Below are 26,728 nucleotides of genomic sequence, written 5' to 3'. Positions count from 1 at the left end.
CTGCGTGATGCCAGGTGGGCGGGCCCGAGCGGCGCCGGCCGCGCTGATTGGTGCAGGCCGGGGCGGGGCGGGCTGAGGCGGCGGCCCGCGGTCGAGCGGGGGCCCGGCTGCGGAGCTCCCGGGCGGGGAGGCGGGTTCGCAAGCCCAAAACCAGCAACTTCCCGATTTGTTTCGTTTTTTCCAGGTGACGCGACATCGCCTCAGGCTGTAACACGCCGAGTCCTGCGTTTCCCGCCGCCGGGCAAGGAGCTGGGAGCATCCTATCGGGATGGGGGGCCGGCGGTCTCCGTTAGAACCGGGCGTACCGTGCCAGGCAGAGTTATGGGGTGACCTCGGGGTGTTCGAAGAAGATGAGGAGCTGGAGGGTTTCAGGAGGGAGGCGGAAGTTCTGCGTGAGAAGCTGAGGGAGGCTCTCAGGTAGGACGATACCTGGTAAGGATGGCAGGATGGGGTGCAGGATTCCTTCTCCTGGCCAAGGAGGATGCGGAGCATGAAGTCCCAGAATGCACGTGTATAGTGCCAAAACACTGGCCGCAAGTGTAGTCACAGCCGGGAGGATGGGGTCAGCAGGTGCCCCCCTAAGCAGCTTGCACATAAAACACGAACAGGACAAATCCCCACCTCACTCATCAGCTAATCATGCTTGAAATGTGCCAGCACATGACACACATTTCTATCCAGTCTTCAGAGCTGTGGTCTTTCCAAGGTCGAGCTCTCAGATGACTTTCCTTGTGGTTAATCTAGCTTTGCATTCACTAGCAGGTCACACGTGCACTCTTACAAAGGAAATAGTTTATGAAGAAGAGACTGCAGCAATTACCAGCAAGTGTATTGACCAGGACTCTGTTCACACATGATCTGCACCTTCTGTCTCCCCCACTTTCTTCCCCTTTGCTGTTCTTGGTCCCCTCTGATTCACCTTGATCCTTCCTTTTGCCTGCATTTATTCCTTCCCTAAAATCTAAGTTTTGGTCACTTTCACAATCACCCTCACACAACCTATGAGATGTTTGCTATTTTCATGAGACCCAGGATAGTCTCAGGTGGGTTTTTTTTCTTATTATCAATAATATGGTCATCTTCTCAGGAACAAAGTTTCCAGCTGAACCTCTCAAACGTCACACTAAAGCAGTTTCTTGTAATGAAGTTCCCATCAGTATCCCAGGAATGCTAATGTTTGGGTAGTGTTTGTTGGGATTTGTGCATCTGTGTGCCTGATTGCCTCTTCTGCCTTTGTCTGTTATTTTGAGTAGCTGTTAGCAAGACAACCCTAAAGTTGGAACTTTATGGTTTGCTTGTGGCCTTTCTGGCAATAGAGTGCTTGCAGCATAATAAATTGCATGACAAAGCTAAGTAGCCCAACTTCCATTTTATACATGGAAAACAAAACAAGCAAAGCTCTGCTCACAGACTTTGGTAGCAAAGCGAAATATGTAACCTGAGAATGACAAACCCTAGGCTTGTCTTTTAACAACCAGCTTAGCCTGCGGTGTCTTTCTGTTAATCAGTAGTGTCTCCCTTCTTTTAACTCTGTTTTTTAATAATGTCACTGATTTCCCCTTCATAATGTGTTTGTCTTAGTCATACATCTGGTAACATAAGGCAGTCCAGTTCTTTGACCGACCTCACCTCAGACAGTACCTGGGATCAGCAAAAGCCTCACTTGTTTCCTAAATCCCGCTTGAGGCCAAAAAGCGCTTCATCTCCCTGGATTCCTTCCATCACCATCCCTCAGCCTTTCAAAATGACCCTGCGGGAAGCTCGCAAAAAGTCCGAGTTGATGAAGTCATACATGTTTCTTGAACTAGACAAACACAGAGACAAAAGGCAAAGCCAGGATGAAGTTGAATGTCAGAAACAATTCCGGGCACAGCCTGTACCTGCCCATGTGTTTCTGCCCCTTTATCAGGAAATAATGGAGCAGAATGAGATTCGCAGGCAAGCAGCAACACAGAAAAGAAAGGAGCTGCTACTTTCAACACAGCGGCCCTTCAGTTTTCTGGAGAAGGAAGAGAAAAAGAAAGAAGCGATCAGACAAAAATTCCTGGCAGCAGCAACCCCAAATGAGAGCTCCAAACAGAAGCAAGCCAGTAAAAAAGTTCCTAAATCTACTTATGACTCACTTCTTGGAGATAAACTCAAAGGTAACATGCCAGGGCTCTTTCTGTAAAAGCACCTCCCTGCCTGTCCCTTGTCCCAGCTGTCTCCATGCTGGGAGGTAAGATCATGGCTCATATGGCATCACTTGGAGCCTAAAGCCAGTGTCCCCTGATGTTGAGTCTCCTGTGTGTCACTGGTCATTACATTTTGTTTAAATACCCTTGCACTAGAGTATCCTAAGTTAGTAGTCCTGTATGAGTGTCAGCAACAACAATTCTGTTCCACTTCCCAGAAAACATGGGCACATTGAGCTCTTCAGACAGATTTCCGTACCCATTTTGCTGCAGATCATGATAGTTTGGGAATCTTTCCCTGCACTGGATTTCATACCTTTGGTTACACTAAAGGGACTGAGATGATTTGTGGCACAAACATGAAGACAGATGTAGTGCCATAGATATGCAAGGTCCATGCAGTATCTTAGATCTGACAATTTTACTCCTACCCAAGCGATCCATTCTACACAGAACCCCTAGGAGAGGAGAGAAATATTTCCTGATCCCAAATCAGCCAGTTTATTTGGTTTTAAGTGATAGTGTAATAGTCCAGTTTCTCCTGCCATCCTCTGATGTTTCCAGTTGCCTTCCCACTTGCACTGGCTCAGTTGCTAAAATGGGGAAAGTAGGTGCCAGGACCATTCTAGTCAGGGCAGCCAAGGAAATTTTCCTGATGCTTGCCTGCTTTCAGATGGCTTAAGCCACCACAGTTCAAAGTTTGAAGTAAGCAATTCAGACTTCACGCTTGAAAGTGGGAACTAAGCCAGTCCTTAATAATTCTCATGGCTTTTCTCATTCTTTTCTTCTTTTTTACTGTTTCTGTGACTTCTTGAGGATACACCAGTTGAGTTTTCATCAGAAAACATTATGTTTTAACATAAATAGATTAGAAAAGTAAAAGGCAGAAAAGGACAAACCATTGTTCTATTTGGCATATGAGAAGGGTGAAGAAAATAACATTTCATACTTCAGGCAATGAATACCTATAAATTGACTCAAAACCATCTTATTTTGCAAACAGCAATACTGATTTTCTTTTCCTGAAAGCAGAAAACCAACCCCAGCCAACTGTCTGCATTTTCATAAATATTTAGTGCTGCACCGGGAAGGACTTCAGTTTGATGCTATAATCTGAAACATATTCTATGGAAAGTTTGTCACGAAAGTCACAAAATGTGATCTATCTGTCAAATGTTCCTTACTTAAAAGCTTTTCCAATATAGACGATTACTGATGGAGATTACATGGAAAAGCTATCATCTGTTACAACTCATTTGTAACACTCAGTCAAAATGGCTGTAAGTCCCATATAAAAAGTATGGGACTAGTATGGAAGATTAAGCATTCTGCAAGACAAAGGAGACAAAGGGCACAAGTTATCTGGTATCCCTAAGAATAGCAGAAGTCCTGTTCAATTATTGCTCCAGTAAGTAAAATATATCTAGAAATGCATGCCTAAGAAAGAGTCCCTACCATGGTTTTACTGGTATCTTTGAATTATTTCTCCCTGGGAGGCAGAGGAGAGAGGGGCTGAAAAAGGGAAAAGGAGAGCACAGGATGTTTGGTCTCTCCTATATGTGTAGCTGCCATCATAATGGAAAGTTTAGACTTGGGTGGTGGCAATTTCTCAGCCTTTTATGTCACTCACACTCTCCTCATTGCTTTCCTTTTGATCTTTTAGAAGCTGAACTCTACAGGGAAATCCGTATTCAAATGAGAGCAAAGGATTTGCTCAAGAGCTCAGTAGCTCCTATAGATACCAGCAACTGTCGGAGGGAGCCTCAGTCCCGAACAGCCACCAGAACTAAGCAGGAAAAACTTGGCTTCTTACAGGACAAAAGTTTTAGCTTCAAACCAAGGATTAATCCAACAATACCAGATTTTGAAGAACTTTACTGGGCGTTTCAGAGGAAAACAGTGAGGAGACAAGAAATCAAAGAGCCAACTCGTAGTAAGCCATTCAAGCTGAGAACCTCCAATCTCCATGCCAGGCAGAGGCAGGCTAATGAAAAGAGCAAGGTGAGATAGCTGGATATTTTGGTGGTACTGCTTTCTCCTATCAAGATACCAGTTTCTCAAGTTAATAGCATTTAATTATTAATGGTTAACATCCTGTGACATCCACCCTTGTATGCAGAATTCTAGGCCAAACAAGGGAACAAAATTCTACACAAAGAGATGAGCTATGACAGCTAAGGTTCAGTTACCCTTTCTTATGTCTCCTTCCCCTTGTCCCTCAACCCATCCACAACCCATCCACATGTAAATCTCTGCTGATAGAAGAGAAGAATGAGTGCATTCTCATACCCCAGCTTTTCTCTTTGGTAGGCAAATAAAAGAGGACATTCTGTACTAGCAACTGTCTGTGAACAAATACACTGAATGAAGTTTCATTTCTTTCAGGATTCTCAGAAGCTTTCCAAGGTTTCAGTGCAAAAAAGTCACTCCCTGCCTGGACTTTCCTCTCTCTCTTCCAACACCCTTCCTGTGCATATTACAGATGCAACTAGAAAGAGGGAATCAGCTATTAGGTAGGTAGAAAGTTTGTCTACAAGACTGTACAACTACTGACCAATATGGAGGAAAAAACACCAGTGTTTTCCCTCATCACATCAACTATACATTTCCTAAATGTTTCTCTGTCTTCTTTCTTTGCCAAGTCTTTCTCTGTCTCCCAGCTGCTTTGGAAACTGTACGCTTGTATGGCTGAAATTTTGCTTTTTCTCCTTAGAGGACTACAAAAGTGAAATTCCCACCTAGCATGCGATCTGGCATTCCACTTGGGCTCATCAGTAACTTTTTTTCCATATAGATATGCCCAAGATAACAAAAAGGAAGGGGACAAAGAAGGAATTTATTGGCTAGAGAAACAGAAAATGAAATGTCAAGCTATGCAAAAGTCTGTGAACAGCCGAGCAAAAGCACTGGATCCTCATAAAAGTCTGAAGGAAACACTAAAGGAGAAGTCAAAACAGAACAGGTCAGTATCCTACTCTGCGCAAAAATAACCTTTTGCTCTTGATGAAGATCATCAGATAATTCTTTAGGACAGACTGGGTCTAAAAACATTCCTAACCTTTCTAGCTATTGTATCCATTCCACATTCATTTGGATATCTTGACAATTCCATGCTTCTCCTTCCATACAGAACTGCTTCCTTTAGATTAATATTTGTAGGAACTAATTTGTACAGCCAGTCAACTGTAATGTGTAACTTGATAAAGAACACATAAGAGACAAGTTTTTCTAAAAATGTGAACCCTGTTTCTTGCTTGCAGTCTAGAAGAGCTTTGCTAATAGGTCCATAACTTGTCAGGAATAGTTTTTTTTTTTCCCAGCATTCAAAATCAAGAGAATTACCAAAGTGATTTAAAGAATGAAACACTCACCGAGAAGTCATCATTCCTGATCAGCTACAGTCAGAGGTAACCTATAGTAGACAGGCAATTTTTCCATTTCAGGCAAAATATGCAAGAGAGAACAAAAGAATACAGAAAAGAGCTGGAAGAAATGAAGCTGCGAGTCAAGAACAGACCATTCCTTTTTGAGCAGGTCACCAAGGTAAGTGGTCAATGTCCCAGAGTGTTTCTGGGCAGTAGGATAAATTGTCTTTTATTTAAGACAGGCATTAAGAAATCTAGTCTCAAATTAATTAATTAATGGATAAGAAGGTACAAATGGTCACATAGTCTCTGGACAGCACTCAAAATAACATGGAAAAGCCACCAAAGTATGCTTTTCCTTTCTATTTTTTCCTTGAAAAAAACATTCAGGCTTATTTCTAGGAGTTTGCCAGTTCCTAGTACGTATTGCAATGTGATCTGAAGTATGTATGGTCTGATCAAAATCAAGGCCTTGGAAATTAAATAAATTAAATAAATACCTATTCTGCACCTGAATACCATAGACTACAATTTGGATATGCAAAATTTTTTCTTAAAACCCTCTCCAGTTAAGCACTTTTTCTTTGTACCTCTACTGCTGCAGAAGAACATTAATGATGGTTATGTTGCTTTTATCACCTGAAGGCTTTGAAATCTGGGGCTGCATTCAGCACATCTCAACCATCACACAGTACCAGCTGCAAATCTCTATTGCACCTGAAGGATAGATACAGTCTGTACTGTATCTTTTTCCCTGGGTTTTCTCTTTCCATTCCATTGACAATACATTGAAAATATGCTGATTTAAAATTTCTCAACAGAAAGTACTCTCCTGGATCATGTTTTCTGTTCTGATAATGGAGGCAGAGAACATGCATGTGTGATAAATACTGGTAAAATTTCCACGTACCAGATTGGTAATAATTCACCATTAATCAGTAGTGTTCACTCACATTCATACTAGATTTTGATCCTTCCATATATAACACCTTGATCTTTAGGGACTGGCCAGTCCCTCTGGAAAACTAGGCCTAATCTCAGACTGCATTGACTTAAAAGGTTCATTTGGAAGCAGTGAGGATATAGGACCCAAGATGCTTGCTTTTTAATTGAGCTGATATGAAGCTATTTCACAGGCACTCTCCATTTATTAACTTCACTGTTGTTAGTTCTAGAGGATTGCACATGGCTTTTGTTTTGCACATACTTTTGATTTGAGTGTCAGAGTTAGGACTCAGACACAAGTATACCAGTCTGGTAAGACTAGAATGCAGTAGAAGGAGGAGAACAGAAGAAGGAAGGAAAAAAAAGAACTGAAGCACAAAAATGTGAGCTCTGCCTTTGGGAGATGTATGACATTGTCCTAGTGTTCAGTTTTGGTACTGTACTGTATGGATTACAAACATTTTGGACAGGAGGTTGTGTTGTCCTCTGGTCCCCATTAGGAGTCAGATGTGCACTTCAAAAGAAGTTGACTGTTATGGGGAATCCCCAGTTCTATGCATTTACTGTTTAAGGTTTCAATTTCACAGCATGACGCTCGTCAAGGAGCAGAGCGTCGCTACAGACACACCCTCCAGCAGGCTGGCCTAAGCGAAGAATTTGTAAAGAAAAAAGGGAAAGATGCCACTGACTTGCTGGAAGAAGAATCTGATGTTCACAGGTAATAAAAACAATGCAGTACAGCTCTTTCATCTGTGACTAAAAATATTTTCTTTGTTCATGAATGCACTCCAGTTTTTATAATCTAGTGTAGAAAAATTAAATCAACTTCACCGCTCTTGTTGTGGCTTCTCTCTCTGAATTCCTATGAATGCACCCTATTTCATATGCACAGGGCCAGCCATTTCTGGTATTAGCCTATCACTGTTTCTGCAGGCTGCCTGAGCCTCGGGGTGAAAAGGATGACTGTACTGAACAGGAAGGAGTACCCCAGGAGGAACTGAGCACAAAGGGAGTTGCAACATAAAAGCTTGCAGAAGAATCCATCAATCACTTCTTGACTTCTTTAGTTCAAGATTCTCCTCCAGGTTAATCCTCAGGAACTTAACAGTTTAAGCTGACACCTAAGAATTGCTGTGGGGTGAGATGGGAGAATTTAGTAAAGAAAAAAAAAAAACAACTGTTGTTTAGAGCATGTCTTGTTCAGCCCAGCAAACCCTGCAGTCTCCCTTAGTCTTCAAAAGTGTCCCTTGTGTGAGTTCTTTCCCTTTAATGGGCAACAAAAGAAGCCAGAGAGGTTGAAGCACTATCTTTGGATAAAAATAGATATGAAAGATTGAAAAGGTATATTCTCTCATGTCAGCTCCTTGCATTCATGCCACAGAAGCACACAGGAAAGGGAGCATGCCTTCTACTGTGCTGAACATTTTTTTAGACACACGTGTGGTAGAATGGTTTCAAACAAGGTATTTCTACAAAAACAAATACCAGAATTTGGCCCACCTTGGGAAAAGATTCAAAGGGAAGTCTTTCTCTGGTGTTAATTCATCATTCACCCACTACCACCTCTGCTTCTTCCCCTCATTACTAAGAAGCAATAGTTTTCCTATATTAAAAAATTTCTCACGTGTCACGATTTAAAAGTGTTTCAACATCTTACCAATTTAGGTCATTAATTTGGCTCAAAAAACAACCAATGTTATGAGGAAGGTTATAGTTAAACACTTTGAATGCATCACTTTGAATTATTATTATTATCCTAATTGTATGATTACTGTGATATCAAAGATGGATTTTGGAGGAAAAAATATTAGGTGTTGTCTGCCAGGACGTTACACTCAAATGTCTAGTGCATCTTGAAAGGCGTATTTCACACTTTAGCGATTTCTCTTTACCTGACACTAATAACCATTTCAAAAATAAAAATCCTTTCCATCTGGAATGTTTTCTGAGAATTTTGCACTTTGATATTAAAATATTTTTAAATAGATATAATGTTTCTGTATTGCTCAATTTTCCTTATCAGTCATCTTTTTCTCACTTACTTAAATAGAAGATGTGTCTTTGTCACCTCAATCCTTTTTCCCTTACACGGTAACAACACAGCCTTATCATCAAATCAGAAATACAGTACCTGTCAGAGCTACCACATTAGACAAAGATACAAAACTGAAATAATTACATTTTTAACCATAACAAAGTACTAAATCCACGGATTTGTGGCCCAGGGGTTTCATACTGCTACACATTACAGGCTGAATGCACCGAACTGCAGCATCCTCATTAGTGACTTGGTCTCCACACTGAGAACAGGCAGTGTACCAGTTCCTACACAGGTTTAATTGTGTAGGACATATAGAGGCTGTTCTTTCTCTGGGTACCCTCTGGAAAATAGCAGTGATGCCACTGTGCCTTGCCACATTGAAAGAGGAAGTAAAGAAGATTACTTCCATGCTCTAAGTCTGTAGTTTAAAGCCTCTTTGAATGGATATATTTGGAGCAGTGGGACTGAAATTTTAATACATACATTTTAAAGGGTATTTACTAAAATAGGTTGCTAGTTTGCATAATAATAGTTAATGGTGCTGAAAAAAGAAATTTCCAAGTATGTGAAGTGAAAAGGGAAATCCTAAGAAAGGAGGAACAAAAGTTTAAATTCTTATGCCATAATCTTTTAACAAATACTAAGGTGACACGCATGAATATAATAACAAATAAATTAATCTTCATATTGATCCCTAAACTGAAATTGCAGAAATGTGATCAAAGTAAAAGCATCAAATTAAGTAACTGAAACTCACAACTCTGTTGCTAAACCAAGTTTTGTTCTGAAAGGAGGATTACATTTCTGTTATCCTGTAAGAGAACTCTAGTCTCTTAATATGTCTCAAAACTAGTGTGGAAATAAAGAGTTTCAACTATGGTTCTGGATTTTTTCATTTTATGAAAATATTTGGTTATAGTCAGTTACAAAATTTGGAGCCTGTTCAGCTAACCTACAAAAATACTGTAGAAAAAAGACATCTCACTGTACTGAGAAAAGAGGAGTATCTCCCATCAATTGCTGAGATGGCAGCCAAACTGCATCAGACCTTGATTCCTGGGTACCTGGTGGAGCTTCTGCATGAACCTCGACGTTACAATGCCTGTACCAGCAGCAGCACTACCTTTCCATTCAGCTAGGGAGCAATATAAACTCTAGGCATTCCCTTTGCATAGAAGCTATTACAGATACACAGTACCTTAGCAAAACTCTGCATTCTTAATAATACCAGTTGTGAAGACTCTTTAAGTTAACAATATATTCAGAACACCTTGTGGATTTAAAGAGCTTGATATACCAAAAACATTTTGGAAAAAAATGACTGGGAAAAGCAGGAACAGACACAGCAAATGTAACCAAATGGTATCAAGTAGTACATTTATTTCATATAGTAAGTCAGCTTCTGACAGTGAGATGTATTAGAATATAGTCTCTGAAGGTACAGGGTGGAAGGAAGGCCTGTTCCTCAAGATACTGAATATTTGAACAGTGCCTAGCACAATGAGGTCCTGGTCCTTAGCTGGGGCTCCTAGGTGCTCCAGCAAAACAAACACATTAGGCTTTAGGAGATGGACTGCATAAGCAGTTTTGTAATGGTGTTCCACAACATGGGCTAAGTAACACCTAAGCAGACTTCACCTTTCAAGCTCTGCAAGAGAGAAACTTGGTCCAGCAGATCTCCAACTCCAGTTTTAGGATTCATCCATTATCTACCCACCCCTCTGTGCACAGTTAAAGTAATGTTCATTCACCCCACTGCAATATGGTGAGCCTCAAAAAGGAATGATTGATCCCATCTCAGTCACCACATATAAGAGGGCGGAAAAAAGAGCAGCTGGTCTCACCCTCTTCTACTCCAATAATTGTCTCAGTGTCTGGCAGGTGCAGAGACTCAACACCAAGGCTGGGCTGAGAGTTCATGGAGATGAGATTCTTACTATGCACTGTTGATTCTTCCAGCAAACTGCTCCCCATCAGTGACTCTATTGCAAAAAGAAAAGGGTAAAAGAAAATTCCCATGATGCAATTACACTGCAATATATGATACAATCCCTGCCCCACTTCAAGTCATATTGAGTTCTTCCCTAGACACCTACTTTATCCATTCCTACTCTTTGGGTAGCCAATGCTCCAATGGATAGAAAACACTGTTTATTGTTTTGAACCTTACTATGGTGGGATCTTGTACAGGATTGGCTTTCTCTTTAAATAATTCACATTGTGTAAAAAACCCAGGCTGCTTGCAACAAGAAAACATAACCAACGGAAAAAATCCACATAAAAAACCCCAACTAGATTCATATTGATTTCAAAAACAATAAACATATCTGCCCCTTGACTGCCATACAAAAATACACCTTTGTCTTCTGTCCTAGAAAAGGGTAAACAGTCCTTATCTCCAAGAGGAACAGACTTTTGTTTCTTACTGGCTTGAGGTCTCATATTATCAGGACAAATATCTTTTCTTCAACCATCCACTTATTTTTTTCCTGCACTTTCCCCCCAGAGTGACTGTGCACCCTTCTTTACCTGGCTGTTCTCGCTCCCTGCTGCCAGCTGTTCCAATCCGGGAGTGGTGTTTCCTCATATGCACATTTCTGCTACCACTCTGGGAAAATGTCTTCCCACAAATTTGGCACTGATGGGGCTTCACTCCTTGGAGTCAAAGGGGGAAGAAATATCCCAAGAATTACCAAATTGGGAGAAGAGACCTCATCAACTAATAACAGTTTTGAAATGGCTGTTAATACCACTGGTACTAATTTATCAGTAAAAACTGAATGAGAAGTATTCCCATCTCCTGGAGGGTCATAAGCTTCTACAACAGAAGAGGTTTAGATATCAGTAATGGCAGTTGTTGGATAACTCAAGTCTAAAGAGTCACAAAATCTTCAAGTCAGACTGATGAGAGGGAACAAGTTATTTGAAATAATTTACTCATTGATATGGAAATACTTAATGTCCCACATATAGAATAAAATGACCAGAGGCAAGGAAGCTGTCTCTTGCCATCACACAATGAATTACAGCATCTGGTTTACATTACTAAGTAAAGACTTGATGATGACTTGTCACTGTGAAAGGATTTTCATTTCAGAGCAGTTCATCATTTTCACAATACAAGCACGCTGTCCATACTCCTTGGCTCAATGGCATGGAAGCCAAGGAGACAGGACAGAAATGCATGGAGAACTCAATCCCAGATGTTATTACCTCAATAAAATCTCCCATTCCCAAACATACCATTTTCATTGTGCTGATGATATTTAAGATAGATCAATCAAAACAGAAGGCAGAAGCTTTGAAACACTTGTGAAATACCTTTCCACCTAAACCTTTGTTCAATTACAAGTATGTAGTAGGAAAAAATAACGGAAAACCCTACCTATGGCAGAAATCCAGATTCAAATGACTGTGGTTAATATACAGAGATGCTAGAGTCTCTCTTAAATAAGCTAATGGCAGCTATGAAATATATTCACTTCATGACATTTTAGAGACAATTATTTAAATAATTTTAAAAATGTAATTTGAGTTCAGAAATAGAAACAACCTAAAAAATTAAAGAGTATAGGGTACAGGCATCATGAAAGGGAAGCCAAAAAACACTATAACCGGAAGTTCTTTATAAACCAGGATTTTTCTTAAGGAAATAAAATCAAAGTCCTACAATAAAGGTCTTTTTTCAGACAGATCACAGAATGTCAGATGAAGACTCCTACCTGAGTGGACAACCAAATGTTTCCGAAGACTGGAGTATTCAGCAAAGGAGCGACCACATCCCTGTGCCTGACACAGAAAGGGTTTTTCCCCTACAAGGGAAAAGTAAGTTCTTAGATTTTGGGATCACAACTTAATCTGATTGCTCAAGTCCCTGAGAACAGCCTGGACTCCATCTACTCCATTCTCCCATTTGGCCGTATGTATATCAGAGTTCCATGGAAATTGCACACCTCTCCTTAACTTCCTAAGGCTTTTACAGCATTCTCTTCACCAGAGTAAACAGAGGCATTATTTTAAAATATTCTTAGACCATCATTCACTGAAAGTGAAGCAAGGGACCACTGTTTCTAGATAATCTTCCAAGTATATAAATTCTAATAGAGTAATACAAAACTACTTGATCTATGATACATCTTCTATTTGCAGTTCTCAACAACCAGCTCTCATTCCACACACTCAGAGGGTCCTGCTCCCTTTCTGCCTCTCAGTGCCAAAAATCCCATTAACTGTATTTCCCTTCCTATCAGATTCTATACTTTAGATCAGGCTGAACTTGCCAAAATCCTGTGAGAGATGTGTCAGTCATTTATATCTATGTGAAGTGAAACTGTAATTCAAGGCACAAATTGTTCTCATGGGCTGAAATTTATATCCCAGCTATTTTTTATTTATTTAAATTATGATAAACTGTGAGGCTACTATATTAATGCAGTTCAATAAAATTAATCTGTTTTGAACATTCTCTTAATAAAGCTAGACATAACTTTTGCTTGCAACACCCCTCTAAAGAGCTCAATATACCACGTTTAACACTATGATTTCAAGTCTTTAACTAGACCCCTGTACAAAAGTAATAGCAAGACCACAGGAAATTAAGCAAGCTATTTTAACAATTTATTGTACAACATATATGTAATTCTTTCAGAGTAAACTTGTTTTTAAAGGCATTTTTACTGTGGATTTGCCTTTAGAACTCTTCTTCCTACAGCTCATTTATTAGCCTCTTATCTACAATAGCATTTGACAGCTGCAAGCAAAAAGAATCAACACAGCATGTTCCAATTGCTGTTACAAAGCTGAAATATGTAGCAGAGTCTCAAACACTTTTGTACTTTCTGGCTTGATATAAATCTTTAGAAGTTTGGAAAAACTATCATTGACCTAAATAACAGTGCACAGTTCCATCTATAAAACACCCTAGAGCTATTTACACCTGCAATTTGATAACACCTTTGGTCTGATCAAATGCTTAATTCCATATTATCCATTTGCAGTTTAGAAAGTTGCAATTCACTCCTCCAGAAGCTACTACTCTGCTGGTTACGGAACGCTCTTATCAGTGAGGACTGTGCATGTATCAGTTGGGCCTATAAAGTTAATCTGCACCTTGGCTGAGAGCTGTAAGTGCAAAAGAAAACTGCAAAAAGTATAGCTGCTGTTACTACATTACATATTCAAAATTTTATTATTGGTATACAGTTTTTAACTACATCCCAACATCTGCCCCCAAACCATGTGTTCCAGCTAGACTGCACATACTTTAAAATAGCAGTCTTTTCCCATGTGCATCGACAAACCACATACCATACGGTCATGTTTAAGTAAGGCAGAAGGCACAAACAGCTGCTGGCGACCCACATAATCTGTAATTTCATTTTACCAGGGAGGCCTTGTTCTCTCATTTTTGTCAAGGTTATTTTGAAATGTTAACCAACTGTAATACAATGCTTGCGAAGCCATCAGGGAATCTCTAACAATATTCCGAGAAGCCTGAACTGGGCCATTTGTTTAAGTGTTGTGATAACCCTAAAGCTTAAAAAACTAAACAAACAAAATCACCAGTTTATTCACTATGAACTTTGCTGGTCATTAATTAAATTGCTGGTCACTATTATATTGCTGGTCATTTCAACAGTAACTTTTGTGCCTCTCTCAAACTTTATAGTACAAAAACACCTAAAGCCCTTTGACTGCTATACCAACTTCTGAAAATACTGAAAGGCAGGATCATGTTCTCCAGAGGAGCCATCATAAACAAACCATGTATAAAATACAGCACTGTGAAATGAAGGTTCTTTTTTTATTTACTATAAAAAGTTGGGCATGACTTGAGAGTACACAGGCTTCAGCATATACTAACATCCCAAATTAGAATTGGCACAAACAGCAGTTTGCACACCATACTGCTGTCTTCTAATTAACGCTTTTTTCTACTTTTCTTTGCTACTCATTCCACTGCATTCCTCATTTCCCCGTATGTCCCAAATGTAGTCATTCTACAAACAACACGGGTAACACAAGCTAGTTAGTCAGGCACATGTCAGTACAGTGCCTACTATCTAAGCTATTGCGACTTTCAGGAATTTCAAACAACCTCTTTATAAAACACAATTTCAGAAGTCATGTTCACTAACTACTCCCTAGATAACAGTTTAGTTTCACACACCCCTCCCTCCATCACATAACTGCAAGGGAATCTTCAGAATAGGCGTTGGAACGGAATACAGCATCACCGCACACCATTTGAAAGGTAAAGCCTGTGTGAAACTATACAGAATAGTGACAAATTAGCACTTGATTTATCTGACCTATAGATCAAGGTGAATTGACAGAAAAGGGACATTAATGGAGGGCAGAGGTAAACAACATAATACTTTCAGTAGTTTGAGGACAGAGGAGGAAGCGGTTTATTCCTCAGGAAAGACCCCACCTCAGCAGAACACAAATAGGTGAGGCCCAAAACACACCAGTGTGAATTCGTAGGTGATTCTTCAGATTTCCAGCTGTTGTGAACTGTTTACCACAGCCCAGTTCTGTGCACACAAAGGGTTTTTCGCCATTGTGAGTTCTCATGTGCACCTTCAGCCTCTGCAAGACGTAGAAACTTTTTCCACAACCTTCTGCTGGGCAGGTGAAGGAGCGGTCGTTACTGGAAAGCAACAAAAAGCTGTTTCATTGCCAGCTACCGCAATGCATTTTTTCATGAACACTTGACTTCTTTCTTTTATTAAATACCTGTTAAAATACAAAAATTCTAAACCAAACATAACAAGTACCTGCAAAATCATATAAATCTAATCCAAGTTTTTCAGAATAATTGACTTAAAGCACTCAACAGATGTATTATTTATATGAATAGTGCCAGGTTTTCGCAGCTTGTTAATGTCAAAACCTAACATTATCTCAAATAGACAGTGCATTTTTTCAAGGTCATAACCACAAATAGGTTCATTCTGCTCACCGGTGTGTTTTCAGATGATACTTGAAGTGAGCTGGCCATACAAACGTCCGATCACAGCCCTCAACCGTGCACTTCAGCTTTCTTTCCACACGAGATAAATGAGGAATGGGGCTTGAATCTTTTGGCTGCCCGTCTCCTGTGCAAAGATGAACATTTTCCCCTGGAAAAAAAAAAAGCCTACTGAAATCGAAAAAATATACAGATTACTATAATGTGTCAAAGTTAATAGGAAAAACAGCATTATATATGATACAGGATTGTAAATCAGGCATGTGTCTGGCTACTAATTGTTTAGCATGTCCTATGCTGCTGCCTAGCCTGTAATAGTGATCAGACACAGACTTGCAAACCCTACCAGGTATTCCTAACAAGTCATCTGGATCAGATCTGCTGCTACCAGATAAGGCTTATCACAAAAAGAATAGAAAGCCAATGCACCAGAAATTGTAAAAATGGTCTCTATATCAATACCAAACAACCAATTTTAACTGTCAGCCAACTATCACCTATTAGCTAAGCTGCTTTTAGAAACACCTTAGCTAAAATAAGAGGTATTGCATTTGCGTGCAATTATTTATTAAAATAATTAAGTCAGAAAGCATGTGACTAAATTCAATTATGAATTCTCCAGAAAACAGATCTCCAAACACAGTGGAGCTAAAAAGAAAGTATAATTCATAGTATGTATTAAAAATAGGCTCTCAAAAGTGAAAATAAAAGTTGAAAAACAAGCAGCTGCATTCAGAAAGAAGATATTCTTTACATGTACTGGAGAACTAGTAGGCTACAATGAACAGATGGTTCCACTAGAGTTCATTCCCCAAGAAAACATGAGAAGCCTATTTATCATGAACAAAAAGACAGAATTGTTCTGTATCATTCTGTCACTGATTATTTGAAGATGTCATAACTGATTCAAAGCAAGAGAGAATTAAAGAGAGGAAGAAACAATGTGAAACTAAGGGTCTTGTATAGAACATTCAACTTTTGAGACACAATCTGTGGATCTCCTACCATTATTGCTTGCTTTGGCATTCTTTGCGAGCTGTGCCCGAGTGGCAGCAATTAAACTGTCATGGGCCAATTCTTGCACTCGTAGGAACCATGGGGTACTGCTGTCTGTGCTATCGTGGGAGAGAAAGTCATTGCCAGAATCTTCTGCTTCATCTTGAACAAACACCAAGTGCTCTGCGGGAGACCCCAGCCCTAGAAGAGAAGACAAATTTGTGAAACAATAATGTAACAGAGGGAAATTTCTTTTGCTTCTCAGAGATTAGTGTTCATAGCATGGATGAAATAGCTGCCCTGGAAAAGTCTCCACCGATCTCTAAATTGTAGAAAGGTGCTGATGACTAAATGCTCTAAAAATATCCAATAATGCCCAGAAAATGTAATGATCTTTCTTCTTCATAAGCAGCAGGGAGAGAGTTGTATCTCCTGCATTCTCCTGAGACATATCCAGCCAGATGACAAACAGAAGGACAATTACCTGCTCTTGTTAGATTGAGAAGAATGAATGAAGTGCTGTCGCTAGGCTGGAAGTCTTGCAATAAACTAGAAGTTTCTGGAGTTGACAGAAGTTCAGATGGTTTCTGTACATTCTGTGCCCTTGTTTCCTCTCCATCAGGGCCTACATTTACCTGGAGACTTCTCAAGACAGCAGATGAAGAAACATCTTTGGAAGAATTAGTGTGACTTGGAGAAGTGAGATCTCTTTCATCATCTAATGAGGGAAGTGAAACCAGAGTAAATAAAAGTATAAATACACTATGACTAAAGGACACCTATGAAATTATTTTCCTAAGAAAAAAAGCCCCAGAACTTGAGAGAGAAGGGAAGAGGAAGTTTCTAACTAGTCAGAATTCACTATTAAGTGAGAAGATTCAGTCACTCTGCTGAACTTGTTCCTCCATCCCTGGAATGTCTTATCAGCAAGAAACAGTGGGAGCAGAGTGGTTAAGTAAAGACAGCTGTATGAAGGGCAGGGTCACAAAGATCTGCCACATAGATTTTACCTGGCAACATGAGTCTGTTGCATTCTGAGGTCTCAGTAACAGGAAGCAGAGAGAGACAGGTGATGTCTTTTGGTTCTGATTCCACTAGTCCTTGTCCCAGTGGAATAGAAGTATTTTGAACAAACTGAACCAGCAGCTGAAAAAACATACTGAAGATTAGGTCAAGAGCAGCACAAATAATTTAACTAAATCCAGTCAAACTAGTAGTCCTTACTGTCTTGTAGGAGACATTGAATATAATACCATGAATACACACAGATAAAAACGGAAACTTTTCAATTTACATTAATACAAGGAAAGAATTGTTTGTTATCTCTGAAATACCTACAAACTTCTCATTCAACATATAATAAACAGCTCTGGATCATTGCAAAGTAAGTCAAGTTAGGCTATATTTATTTTTAATTAATATTTTACCACTTGATACTTTATTATGGTCTAACATTTCAAGGTAATGCTTTCCACACTCAGCCTTTGGTACAGGTATTTTTTTAAATTATTGTGTTTAAATATTTAACTGAAAGCTGGCCTTTTCTAAATTAAAAAAGGCAATCAGAAGACTAGTTACAAAGATGTCTACCATATGGGTATGCAAAACAAGCAGATAACAATCAGAGAAACACGGTTGGGTTGACAAAGGGAAGAATACAGACAGCCTCACCCATCCAAATCAATGACTCATAAAACCATCAAAGATGGACAACCAACCCACCCACTAAGGGGATTAACAGAAGAAACCCTCTCCAAAATACTACACGAAACAAGGGGGACTATTGCATAAAGAGGTATAGGACTTAAACTGAGATACATTCCCTGGGGAGGATTTGGGACTGGTCAAAAATTTTTGAGGGATTTGTACAGGACTTATTAGGCATTGTTTAAGGGAAAGGCCAAAGGCAGGAAAAGGAAAGGATCAAGATGGATCAAGGCAGAACAAACATAAGAAAATGGAGAGGGAAGGATAAAAGGGGCCCATTGCACATAAGCAGGAAGTTGGTCAATTCAGTTGTCTGGCACGGCCTAAGTCTTGCATTCCATCCTGTCTTCTTATTAAACTCCATTCTTACCTTCTTCCTATGTGGTCCTGCTCTCTACAGTGGGTCTCTAGAGGCACACACTAATTTCCAGTGCATGTCATATGCTAATGAACCCCAAGACAGTCTAGTCAGCAAGTGAAATGAGAAGTGTGAGGATAGATCCCAAAGAAATCCATGAAGGTTTTCCTTAGGCAGCAACCCTTGAACACAGAATCAGGTACTTTGTGCTGCCCATATTAATGAGGATAAAGCTACAAGCACTCAGTCTGTGTTCATTTTGATTTAACAAAGGAAGTGCTGCTAGGAGTTAGGAGATAACACAGTCCAACTTTTGCAACGGACTGAACAAATTCTGTGAACTGCATGAGCTTTTTTAAACATGGTCTCAAATCTCTCCCCTGAAGGGATTTACACTTCAGAAAGATAGGTGGCCAGTTGTAACACACCCAGACCATACTCCATGTTTCAGAGAAAATACTGCTCAAAACCTCCATGTAGCATCTATTTGTTTGCCTTTAAGTTCTGTCAAACAAATTAACTCATGTACTCACATTCTCAGGGGTTTTTTTTAACACCGAATGAAGAAATATGGACACTAACAATACACAAAAAAATTAAACCTCAAGTTCCTTATCTCTAGGAAACTCCTTGACAAAAATCCTGCATTCTGCTGCTGTCTAGCAAACAACTGTATGCAGCAAACTTTTATCTTTGGCATTTAGAAGGAAATTGTACAAGATAGGTATTTAAAAACTACTACCCTCATTGTGACACATTTTAACATGTAGTCACAGAGAGCCTAGATGGAGCTGTCTGTGCAGTGATATAGTTCATCAGTGTCAAAAGAAAAACACTAAAAATCCTGATGTGCCCATTGTATATTTGTGATTAAAACCCACCAGTCACAGATAATTTGATTTTTATTTTGTATGTTGTGATTGCCTTAGTACTTCCTTTTCAGAACTATTGGCATCTAATTCCAAATTATTCCTGTAGCAGACAGCAGCCTCTTACAGTGTCTCTTACATCAAGAGAAAGCCTGTTAAATCAAAGGAACTGTAAAGAAAACAGTATTTTGTGCTCTGATTTCTCTATGCTCATTTCCTCTCAGAACACTAGAAACACTGATGCTTTCTCAAACACTTTACCCTCAAAGAGCTGCTGTTAACAGCTTTAACAGCCCTGATTGGTCTCCCTGAGACCTGCACTCACACTGTCTCCCTAGGGCCTCCTTTTATGCTCAGCCTGGGCCAATCATTCATTCCCTTCCCGAGTTGTGCTGTAGGCTTACCTGTCTACTGGATGAACCTCAGATTTCTACTGTGTCTCCAGCCCTATCTTCTGCTGCTCCTACCTGGACTCTGGATAGACCCTGGACTGGGTCACCACTTTGCCTTATCCAGGGCTGAGGGCTGTGGATTACAGCACCTATTTCTGCCTTCCATGCTCAGGTGCTGCAGTATTGTGCCCTGCTCTGTGAGGGCACTGCCTGGGCTGGGATCATCTTTGACTCCCTGCTCACCCTCCCTTAGGAGCAGGCTGTCATCACTGACAATTATGAAGCTACAAATTAAGTCCTGCAGTCATTCAGATGGCAATGTGCCATTTGAACTAGGCCACAAGCCAGATGGCAGCTTGAAAGGTTAGAATTGTTTCGTCTTAGATATAAGATTATCCAGAGGACCTAGCAAGAAGATGAATCTATTTTTATGTTGTCAAAAAAAAAATACATAGGCAATAAGAGACAGTCCCCTCCCCAGGGGGAGGGGATTCTAATTTAGGATTTTAAAAATAGGAGAAAGGGATGTAAAAAGAGAGTTAGGAATAATGTGCAACGTAACCAGAAAGAAAAAGTAGAGACTAAACTGTGAGCACTAACATAGATCTAAATTATTAGACTATCTTTCATGCTGATGAGCCCTACTGCTTCTTACTCCAACATGAAACACCTGTTTTATGGACTTGCCTATTTTTATACAAAAAGACCTAAATGAAACTTGCCTCCTTCAAGAAGAAAGCTTTGCTTCAAACCTTCCACTTCAACATATCAACATTAAGCCACTAGAGAAAAGCAAAATGCAACAACCAGAAACAGATGTTCAGAAGAAATAAGTTCCTTTTAATTTGCTTTGTAATGACAAACTAGTACAGAGAATTGGGGCAAAAAAAGCAGAAGGAAACAAACCAACATGAATCATGCCCATTATTAAAATGTGAAGTAAAAAAACCTCAACTCTTCACATAAACTAAAGCAAACCAATCATCAACTCAAATAATTCAGACAAAATAAAAAGTTTTCATGTTAGTTTTATCTTGACTGATTTTTCCTAAACTTTCCTGTTCAAAATCATTGAATACCTTTGTGGAGAACTACAGCAAGTTGAATAGAAAGAACTCATTACAAGCATTGTGTCATGCTGTCCCAAGCTTCTTGCAACATGGTTTTGCAGCTGAAAGTAAATAGGAAATTATAAGGGTATCTGGTAATTGGCTATTCAGCAAAGAAATCTAGGAAAGAATAGGTTATAAATTAAATGCACAGATACATAAACACTAACAAACGCTAGCAAACTGCAGATAGGAGAGAGTAAAAATATCCAGAACTCCTAGGACACTGATGGATGGGCCAGTACAGGAATAACTTGAGTATGATCTTGAAAAAAATTCAACCAGAAACTTTGTAAGGAATAGGAACAATGTTATCTTGGGTTACCAGAACCCATATCTCATCTGCAAGAGCAAACTTTCTATGGGACATGGGGGAAATTCTGGGACTAGGTAAAACATATCAAGGTACCTTGAGTGGAAACTGTGGGACTGTGAGAAACTTATGGATATTTCAGGGAAGGATCAAAGGCGAGGAAATGGAGGGATCAAGGCAGATAGGAGAGAAACAACTACTGGGAACAGAAAGGATTGGGGATAATACTGGTTACCACATTAGCAGGCTGCTGCCCTGCATAACCACTGGAGTCTACCTCATCCTCTCTAATGCTTTCTGCTCCTAAATGGTTTCTGAGTACATTCATTTGATTAAATTCACTTTTGCATAGACTGTGAAATACAGAAAAACACAATCTGGAAACCCAAAATCCTGGCCAGAAGCTGAATTAAAAAGCCCAAGGCCTGGATATAGATAATGGAAGGACTCGAGGTTTGGCAAAGAGTGGACAAATAAACAACCACAAGTATGCATGTCAGCCAAGGGAGGACATGTGTGATATGCCAGCAAATGTCAAACCTTTTTACCTGATAAGCAGGAACAGGATCAGGCCATTTGTGACCTTTCTTTCCCAGGGGAATGCCATTTGTGTTTGAGTGTGCTGGTAAAAGCCCTATCCTGCCACAGCCATAATGTCTGTACTGTCTGTGTGTGCACAGGCATATTTTGGCAGATCAGGCCCAGGTGCACTTCTGTGTGCACCTGGGAACTGTCTGATGGTCTCATGTCTGAAAGACTAGGAAGGCAGGAATCTCCTAGATTGTACAGTTTGACAGATCCCATAACCAAAAAAACATCTGGGATCACAAACAGGCCCCAAATGGGCTGTAAATATTCCTGAGATGGTGACTGTAGAATCCCTACATAGGGAAGAGACTGATCCACTATGTTGAAGTGCTAGAATTTGTAAGCAAAGCAGATAAGTCATCTTGGGAAACTAGAATACTTGTAGTTAGGGAAATTGAATGCACAGAGTATTAAGAGAATACTGTAGGAACAGTAAGAGGTGTGAGGTGGCTTTACTCTATAGCTAAGACATCCCATGGAATTTGAAGTAAATCTTAATATTGCAAAAAGACATCCTTGACTTAAAAGATTCAAACTTTATGGGACAGACATGAATCATACTGAGAGAACCCATAATCCTTGGAGGGCAAAGTTGAAGTGCATCTTGGCATAAAGAATTTTATTTTTGCTCTGCCATATCACCTTCTTGAATATACCCTCCTTTAACTACTTCAGCTGAAATGTCACATACCTGAAAATCCTGTAAATAATACAGACAGTGAATGTATTAAAAAATGTAAAATATTTCTTGGCTGTTGTCACTAAGCAGATACTTGTTATCAATGCTGGTCAACAAGAAATGGTTGGACAGGATTATGCCAGGGTCTATCACTGCAAGCAATGCAGAATGCTTGCATTACCAAGAGACTTGAATAATGTCCCTGACCTGAGAGGGGAAAAAAAAGCCCTACAACAAACAACAACCAAAAAACTGTTTAAAGAACTGATAACCTCTACTAGAAATCCTTAACGAAATAAAAAACCCAACAAAACCCAAAAAAAACCTCAAACCAAAACAAAAAAACAAACAAACAAACAAAAAAAAAACACTAAACAAAACCAAACAACCCCACAAACAACCAAACCAGAAACAAATGATGATATAGCCACCTGGGAGGCATCATCTTAAGTTTGTCCCATAATAGATGATTCAAAAGCCAAGAAGTGTCAGCCAGCTGCTTTAGCTGAAGTAGGGGTTGCTGGGAGGGACAGGGTAAGAAGGTTCTCCAGAACCTCAGATCTATCCTCCCACTAGACAGCTGGAGAGCTAGACTAGATTCCCAGAGCAACCATGTCTTTAATCAAAACCATTCCTGTTCTAAATTTAACCAGTAGACCACAACAAAATAGAGGTAAAAAAAAAATTGAGTGGAGGGGGAGGAGAAAGGAGGGGCTGGAGCTGAAGGGTGTGCAGGGCAGAAGGCTTGTTACCTAGAAACTGGGATGTCCTCCTCCCATACACCCTCTGGGAAACTAATGAAATCACAAGCGTCTCTCCGTGTGAGGCACTGAGGAGGAGAGAGAGGCTAAAATACCTCTCTTCACCCCCTTTTCAATAACTAACTCCATTTACAGAACATAGTTATAACTCATTTGACTGTGCTAAGAGTTACCCCAAGAGCAGAAAGCACCCCACACTGGACCAGTATGGTGGAGGTGACTGGAAATACATGCAAGTAATAAATCACCTTGAAGGCTTAAAGCATGCAAAATGCAAATCTTAGCAGTTCCATGAGGAATGATAGTTACATAGCTTTGGGGGCAGGGAGTCCAGAAGAAAAAGCAGATCCACCTGTTCATACAATAGTCTCCAAGCAACTTTGTAACTTTCTATGAAAGGAGGATTCACCTCTACTCAAGCATTAAGTATTTAATGGTATGTTGGTGGCTTCTTTAGGGATAAAGCCAGTAGCAAAGAAGCCTATGCAATAGAGACATAGTGCTTTGATTGTTGTTATCCACATGTCACAGAAATACAGCTAGCTCTTAATATATATCTCACATGATAGGGTATATGAAAAAACATCTGTGGCTATAAGAATTGTGGTGTGATAACATGGCTCCCTAGAGGATGTAAAATCATTATTTACTTTCTGAGACATTTGAACTGCTATTTGGGGAAAGTGTAAAAAGAGTATCTACCAGCACTATTTTCTATTGCTTTGATGTGAAACTAACTTAACACCCAAGTTTCATAATCAGAACTAAAACAAAAGTGTATGTATGTATGGAAATAAATCAAAATTTTTAGTATAAAATAGCCTCGATCAAGATTGAGGAACATAGTTTAGAAGAAAGCATCTACAGAAAGGATGCCCTCTGCAACAACCACTGTTAACTTTTTTTATTTACCAGGCCTGTTTCTTCTGGAGAATAAACAGCTAACTTTTATTATGGGCTTGCTGGGACGGAAATGCAACTCTGCCATGAGGAAATAGGACGATTATGTAAGCAAGCCTAATTAATAAATACCTTACTCATGTTGAGAAAAGACAAGGACCAGTTACAGCTCCTACTTGAGGAATGAGCAATGAGCATTCCAACTGTCCTAGTCCTTGGCTGTCAGAAATAATCTAAGGGAACCCACCCATTCACAGACAAAAGTAACAAAGCCCTCCCACCTTATCGTTCAGAACTCAGAAGAATATTGAGGCACGAGAGAGGAGCACTTTGCAGATTGTGCTGAGACTACTCAGAGCTAGTATGAATTTGCAGCTACTTTTCCTGAACAGTGTGATTGGAAGGGCTGCTCTGTTAAGAAACAAATGCCTTAACACATCACATGAGCTGTAATGCATAACCAGCATGTAATTCTTTTTAGAGCACCAGTTTAAGATACATACTGTATTGCTTATAGGGATAGAAACAAGACTTAACAAAAACCATTCAATTAAGTCTTACAAACTTCCCCAAAACATATTTCATAGCTGTACTATGTCCTCTGCTCCAGGACATTAGCCATCTGCAGAGGTAAAGCTGAGAACCACAAAAAGCAAGAATACCAAGTGATAACAACCCCTGCATCTTTAAGTGGGGAAATGAACAGAGATAACTAATGGCCATTCAACCCGAAAAATGAGTTAAGAAATAGGAGAGGCAGCAGGTGGTGGTGGTGTTGAGTGTAACAAATTGCAGACACTTGTAGCTAGCATATTACAGGTAAGAGCAACAAAACCCAGAACTTCTCAGCAACTGATTAGTGAGCCACTGTTAAGAGTGACATCTTGTAAACGTTCAACCAGAAATTTTAACTAAGGAAAAAAGCTATTATGGCTTATCAGAAAGGGTCTCATACAACAGACCAAACTTACTACCCAAGATAACAAGGACAGCAGGATGTGTTAAGTTTATTATGCTATGTGTAGGAGGAGGATCACAGGAGGACTCAAGGCAGATAAATGAATAACCAGGTACAGGGGGGAGAGAAGAGACTCCAAACATATGTTTGCTGGCTGCTAGTCAATACATTGCTGTGCCTCATCACTGCCATCCCCTCCTATCTAATTACCAAAGACATTCCTAAATACTCTACTCACAAGTGAGTCTACTGCTAGTAAGCTTCTAGTTTACTACAAGTAGGAGGCTACCACAGTCTAGGAAAAAAAAAAAAACAAAAACCAAAAAATATTCCAGCCAGAAAGCGGCTTAAAAGTCCTGGCTCTGGGCAGAACTGCAGGCCTGGCAGAGACCATGTGAATGTGAGTATGCATGAGAGTCAAGTAATGAGGGTACAGCAATAGCCCTCTCTCTCTCTCTCTCTCTCTATATATATATATAGCTACTACAGCTATAGCAAACCATGGTTGTTCACGCTTTCCCTGTGCATGTGATAATGTGTATGTTCATGCTTTACCTGTGGTTGCGGCCAGCTGTGCATACACAAATGTCCTTGCAATTCATGCCCAGCTGAACCTGGAACAGTCCAGCAGCTCCACACTGAGCAACTGGGATCTCCTGTGTGCTGCTGCCTACCACTTCTGCCAACTGCTTAATGGAAACACGAATACTTTGAAGAACAGAACTGGCTGATGCTGATATAATAATCCAGATTGTCCAAAACCAAGTAGAGTCAATTTGCTTTGAGGGAAAGAAATAGTCAATTTGTTAATTTATTTTATTCTCATAACAAAATAGTGCTGTAATAGTGGAAAAATATGTAATCTGAGAACAGGCAAGAATATTGGTTGATACTTGAAAGGAGGTGAAAGAAACTTGCAATATTTTCTAATTTTTTACCATTCAAATCAAAACATGGAAGCATTAGCAAATGTCACTAAAAACACTTGGAAAATTAGTATGTAAGCAGCAATCTGAGTAAACTCATGAGCTCTAAGTGTTGCCTATAAACGTTCCTGGGAACCAAACTCAGTTCATAATTGCTCACCTCAGGTTTGGATTCTAACTCATCCGATAACATTGATTCAAGTGTCCAACTCCTGCAGCTGTTCTCAACAAGGCACAGATTTTTTAATTTTTTTATTTTTTTTTTTTAGTTCAGAGAGGACAACACTCCCTGCTTATTTTCATATTTTCCTAAGTGCAAACCAGTGTGGTGGTCCTTCTGCAAGAAGCTCTGCTGCAGAAATAATTAATTTAACCTAAAACAACAAAAAAGGAAACAAAGAAAGAGGAACTGAAAAACAAGAGCAAAGCAAAAAGAAGTGAACGTGTTGATGCAACTGTAAAATATACATTGAGGTATCAGTAAAATTCATTAACTGAGGTTTCTGGATTTCTGTTTTCAGTGAATCAACAAAATAGCCTTTAAAATTAATTTCACAATGTTACAATGTTATTTACCACATTTTGTTTGCAATCACTAATTTTTAATGGATAATTGCCTTGATTGTTCTGGAAACTTATGGGATCAACTGCAAATCACATAAAGTATTCAAGAT

The 26,728-nt window shown here is 39.6% G+C and overlaps 2 protein-coding genes across 21 annotated transcripts in view; one reads left to right on the top strand and one right to left on the bottom strand.

The window, feature by feature from the left end:
* The first annotated feature begins 69 nt into the window (after nt 1–69).
* On the top strand, nt 70–22,858 carry FAM161B (FAM161 centrosomal protein B). Of its 3 annotated transcripts, none has more exons than XM_085580504.1 (8): nt 70–417; nt 1,582–2,144; nt 3,838–4,175; nt 4,560–4,687; nt 4,969–5,136; nt 5,618–5,717; nt 7,072–7,202; nt 12,215–22,858. In XM_085580504.1, the coding sequence occupies exons 1-8, from the start codon at nt 269–271 to the stop codon at nt 12,249–12,251; spliced, it is 1,614 nt and encodes a 537-aa protein (XP_085436630.1). In that variant the 5' UTR covers nt 70–268; the 3' UTR covers nt 12,252–22,858. The 3 variants fall into 3 exon arrangements, with proteins under 3 accessions (XP_085436630.1, XP_021398411.2, XP_085436631.1); XM_021542736.4 differs by lacking the exon at nt 12,215–22,858 and adding an exon at nt 7,418–9,404; XM_085580505.1 differs by lacking the exons at nt 7,072–7,202; nt 12,215–22,858 and having other exon boundaries at nt 5,495–5,739.
* ZNF410 (zinc finger protein 410) overlaps nt 5,490–26,728 on the bottom strand; it is a 26,462-nt gene continuing 5,223 nt past the window's right edge. For 4 of the 18 annotated variants that reach the window (XM_085580530.1, XM_021542741.3, XM_085580529.1 and 1 more), the window contains 9 exons: nt 26,215–26,428; nt 17,505–17,640; nt 16,979–17,212; nt 16,504–16,695; nt 15,490–15,649; nt 14,996–15,177; nt 12,248–12,337; nt 11,055–11,180; nt 9,886–10,507 (listed from right to left, as the gene is read on the bottom strand). In XM_085580530.1, the coding sequence (XP_085436656.1) occupies nt 10,323–10,507; nt 11,055–11,180; nt 12,248–12,337; nt 14,996–15,177; nt 15,490–15,649; nt 16,504–16,695; nt 16,979–17,212; nt 17,505–17,640; nt 26,215–26,247 (1,338 nt within the window). In that variant the 5' untranslated portion in view covers nt 26,248–26,428 and the 3' untranslated portion in view covers nt 9,886–10,322. Of the gene's footprint in view, nt 5,587–7,475; nt 7,616–9,885; nt 10,508–11,054; nt 11,181–12,247; nt 12,338–14,958; nt 15,178–15,489; nt 15,650–16,503; nt 16,696–16,978; nt 17,213–17,504; nt 17,641–20,899; nt 25,908–26,214; nt 26,429–26,728 lie in introns of those variants that run through there. The other 14 variants (XM_085580533.1, XM_085580531.1, XM_085580536.1 and 11 more) reach the window with 8 other exon arrangements.

Source organism: Lonchura striata, chromosome 5, assembly GCF_050655825.1.
Source record: "Lonchura striata isolate lonStrDom1 chromosome 5, ASM5065582v1, whole genome shotgun sequence".
Taxonomy (NCBI): Eukaryota; Metazoa; Chordata; class Aves; order Passeriformes; family Estrildidae; genus Lonchura; species Lonchura striata.
Note: the sequence above shows the minus strand (reverse complement) of the source record. Positions and strands in the feature narration are given on the sequence as shown.

What these genes read in the sequence shown, in the direction of transcription:
- FAM161B (XM_021542736.4), top strand. Translation starts at nt 269, where the DNA reads ATGGGGGGCCGGCGGTCTCCGTTAGAACCGGGCGTACCGTGCCAGGCA. An exon ending in AAGCTGAGGGAGGCTCTCAG is followed by an intron (nt 418 to 1,581) that starts GTAGGACGATAC and finishes TGTTTGTCTTAG; the next exon opens with TCATACATCTGGTAACATAA. An exon ending in GAAGAATCTGATGTTCACAG is followed by an intron (nt 7,203 to 7,417) that starts GTAATAAAAACA and finishes CTGTTTCTGCAG; the next exon opens with GCTGCCTGAGCCTCGGGGTG.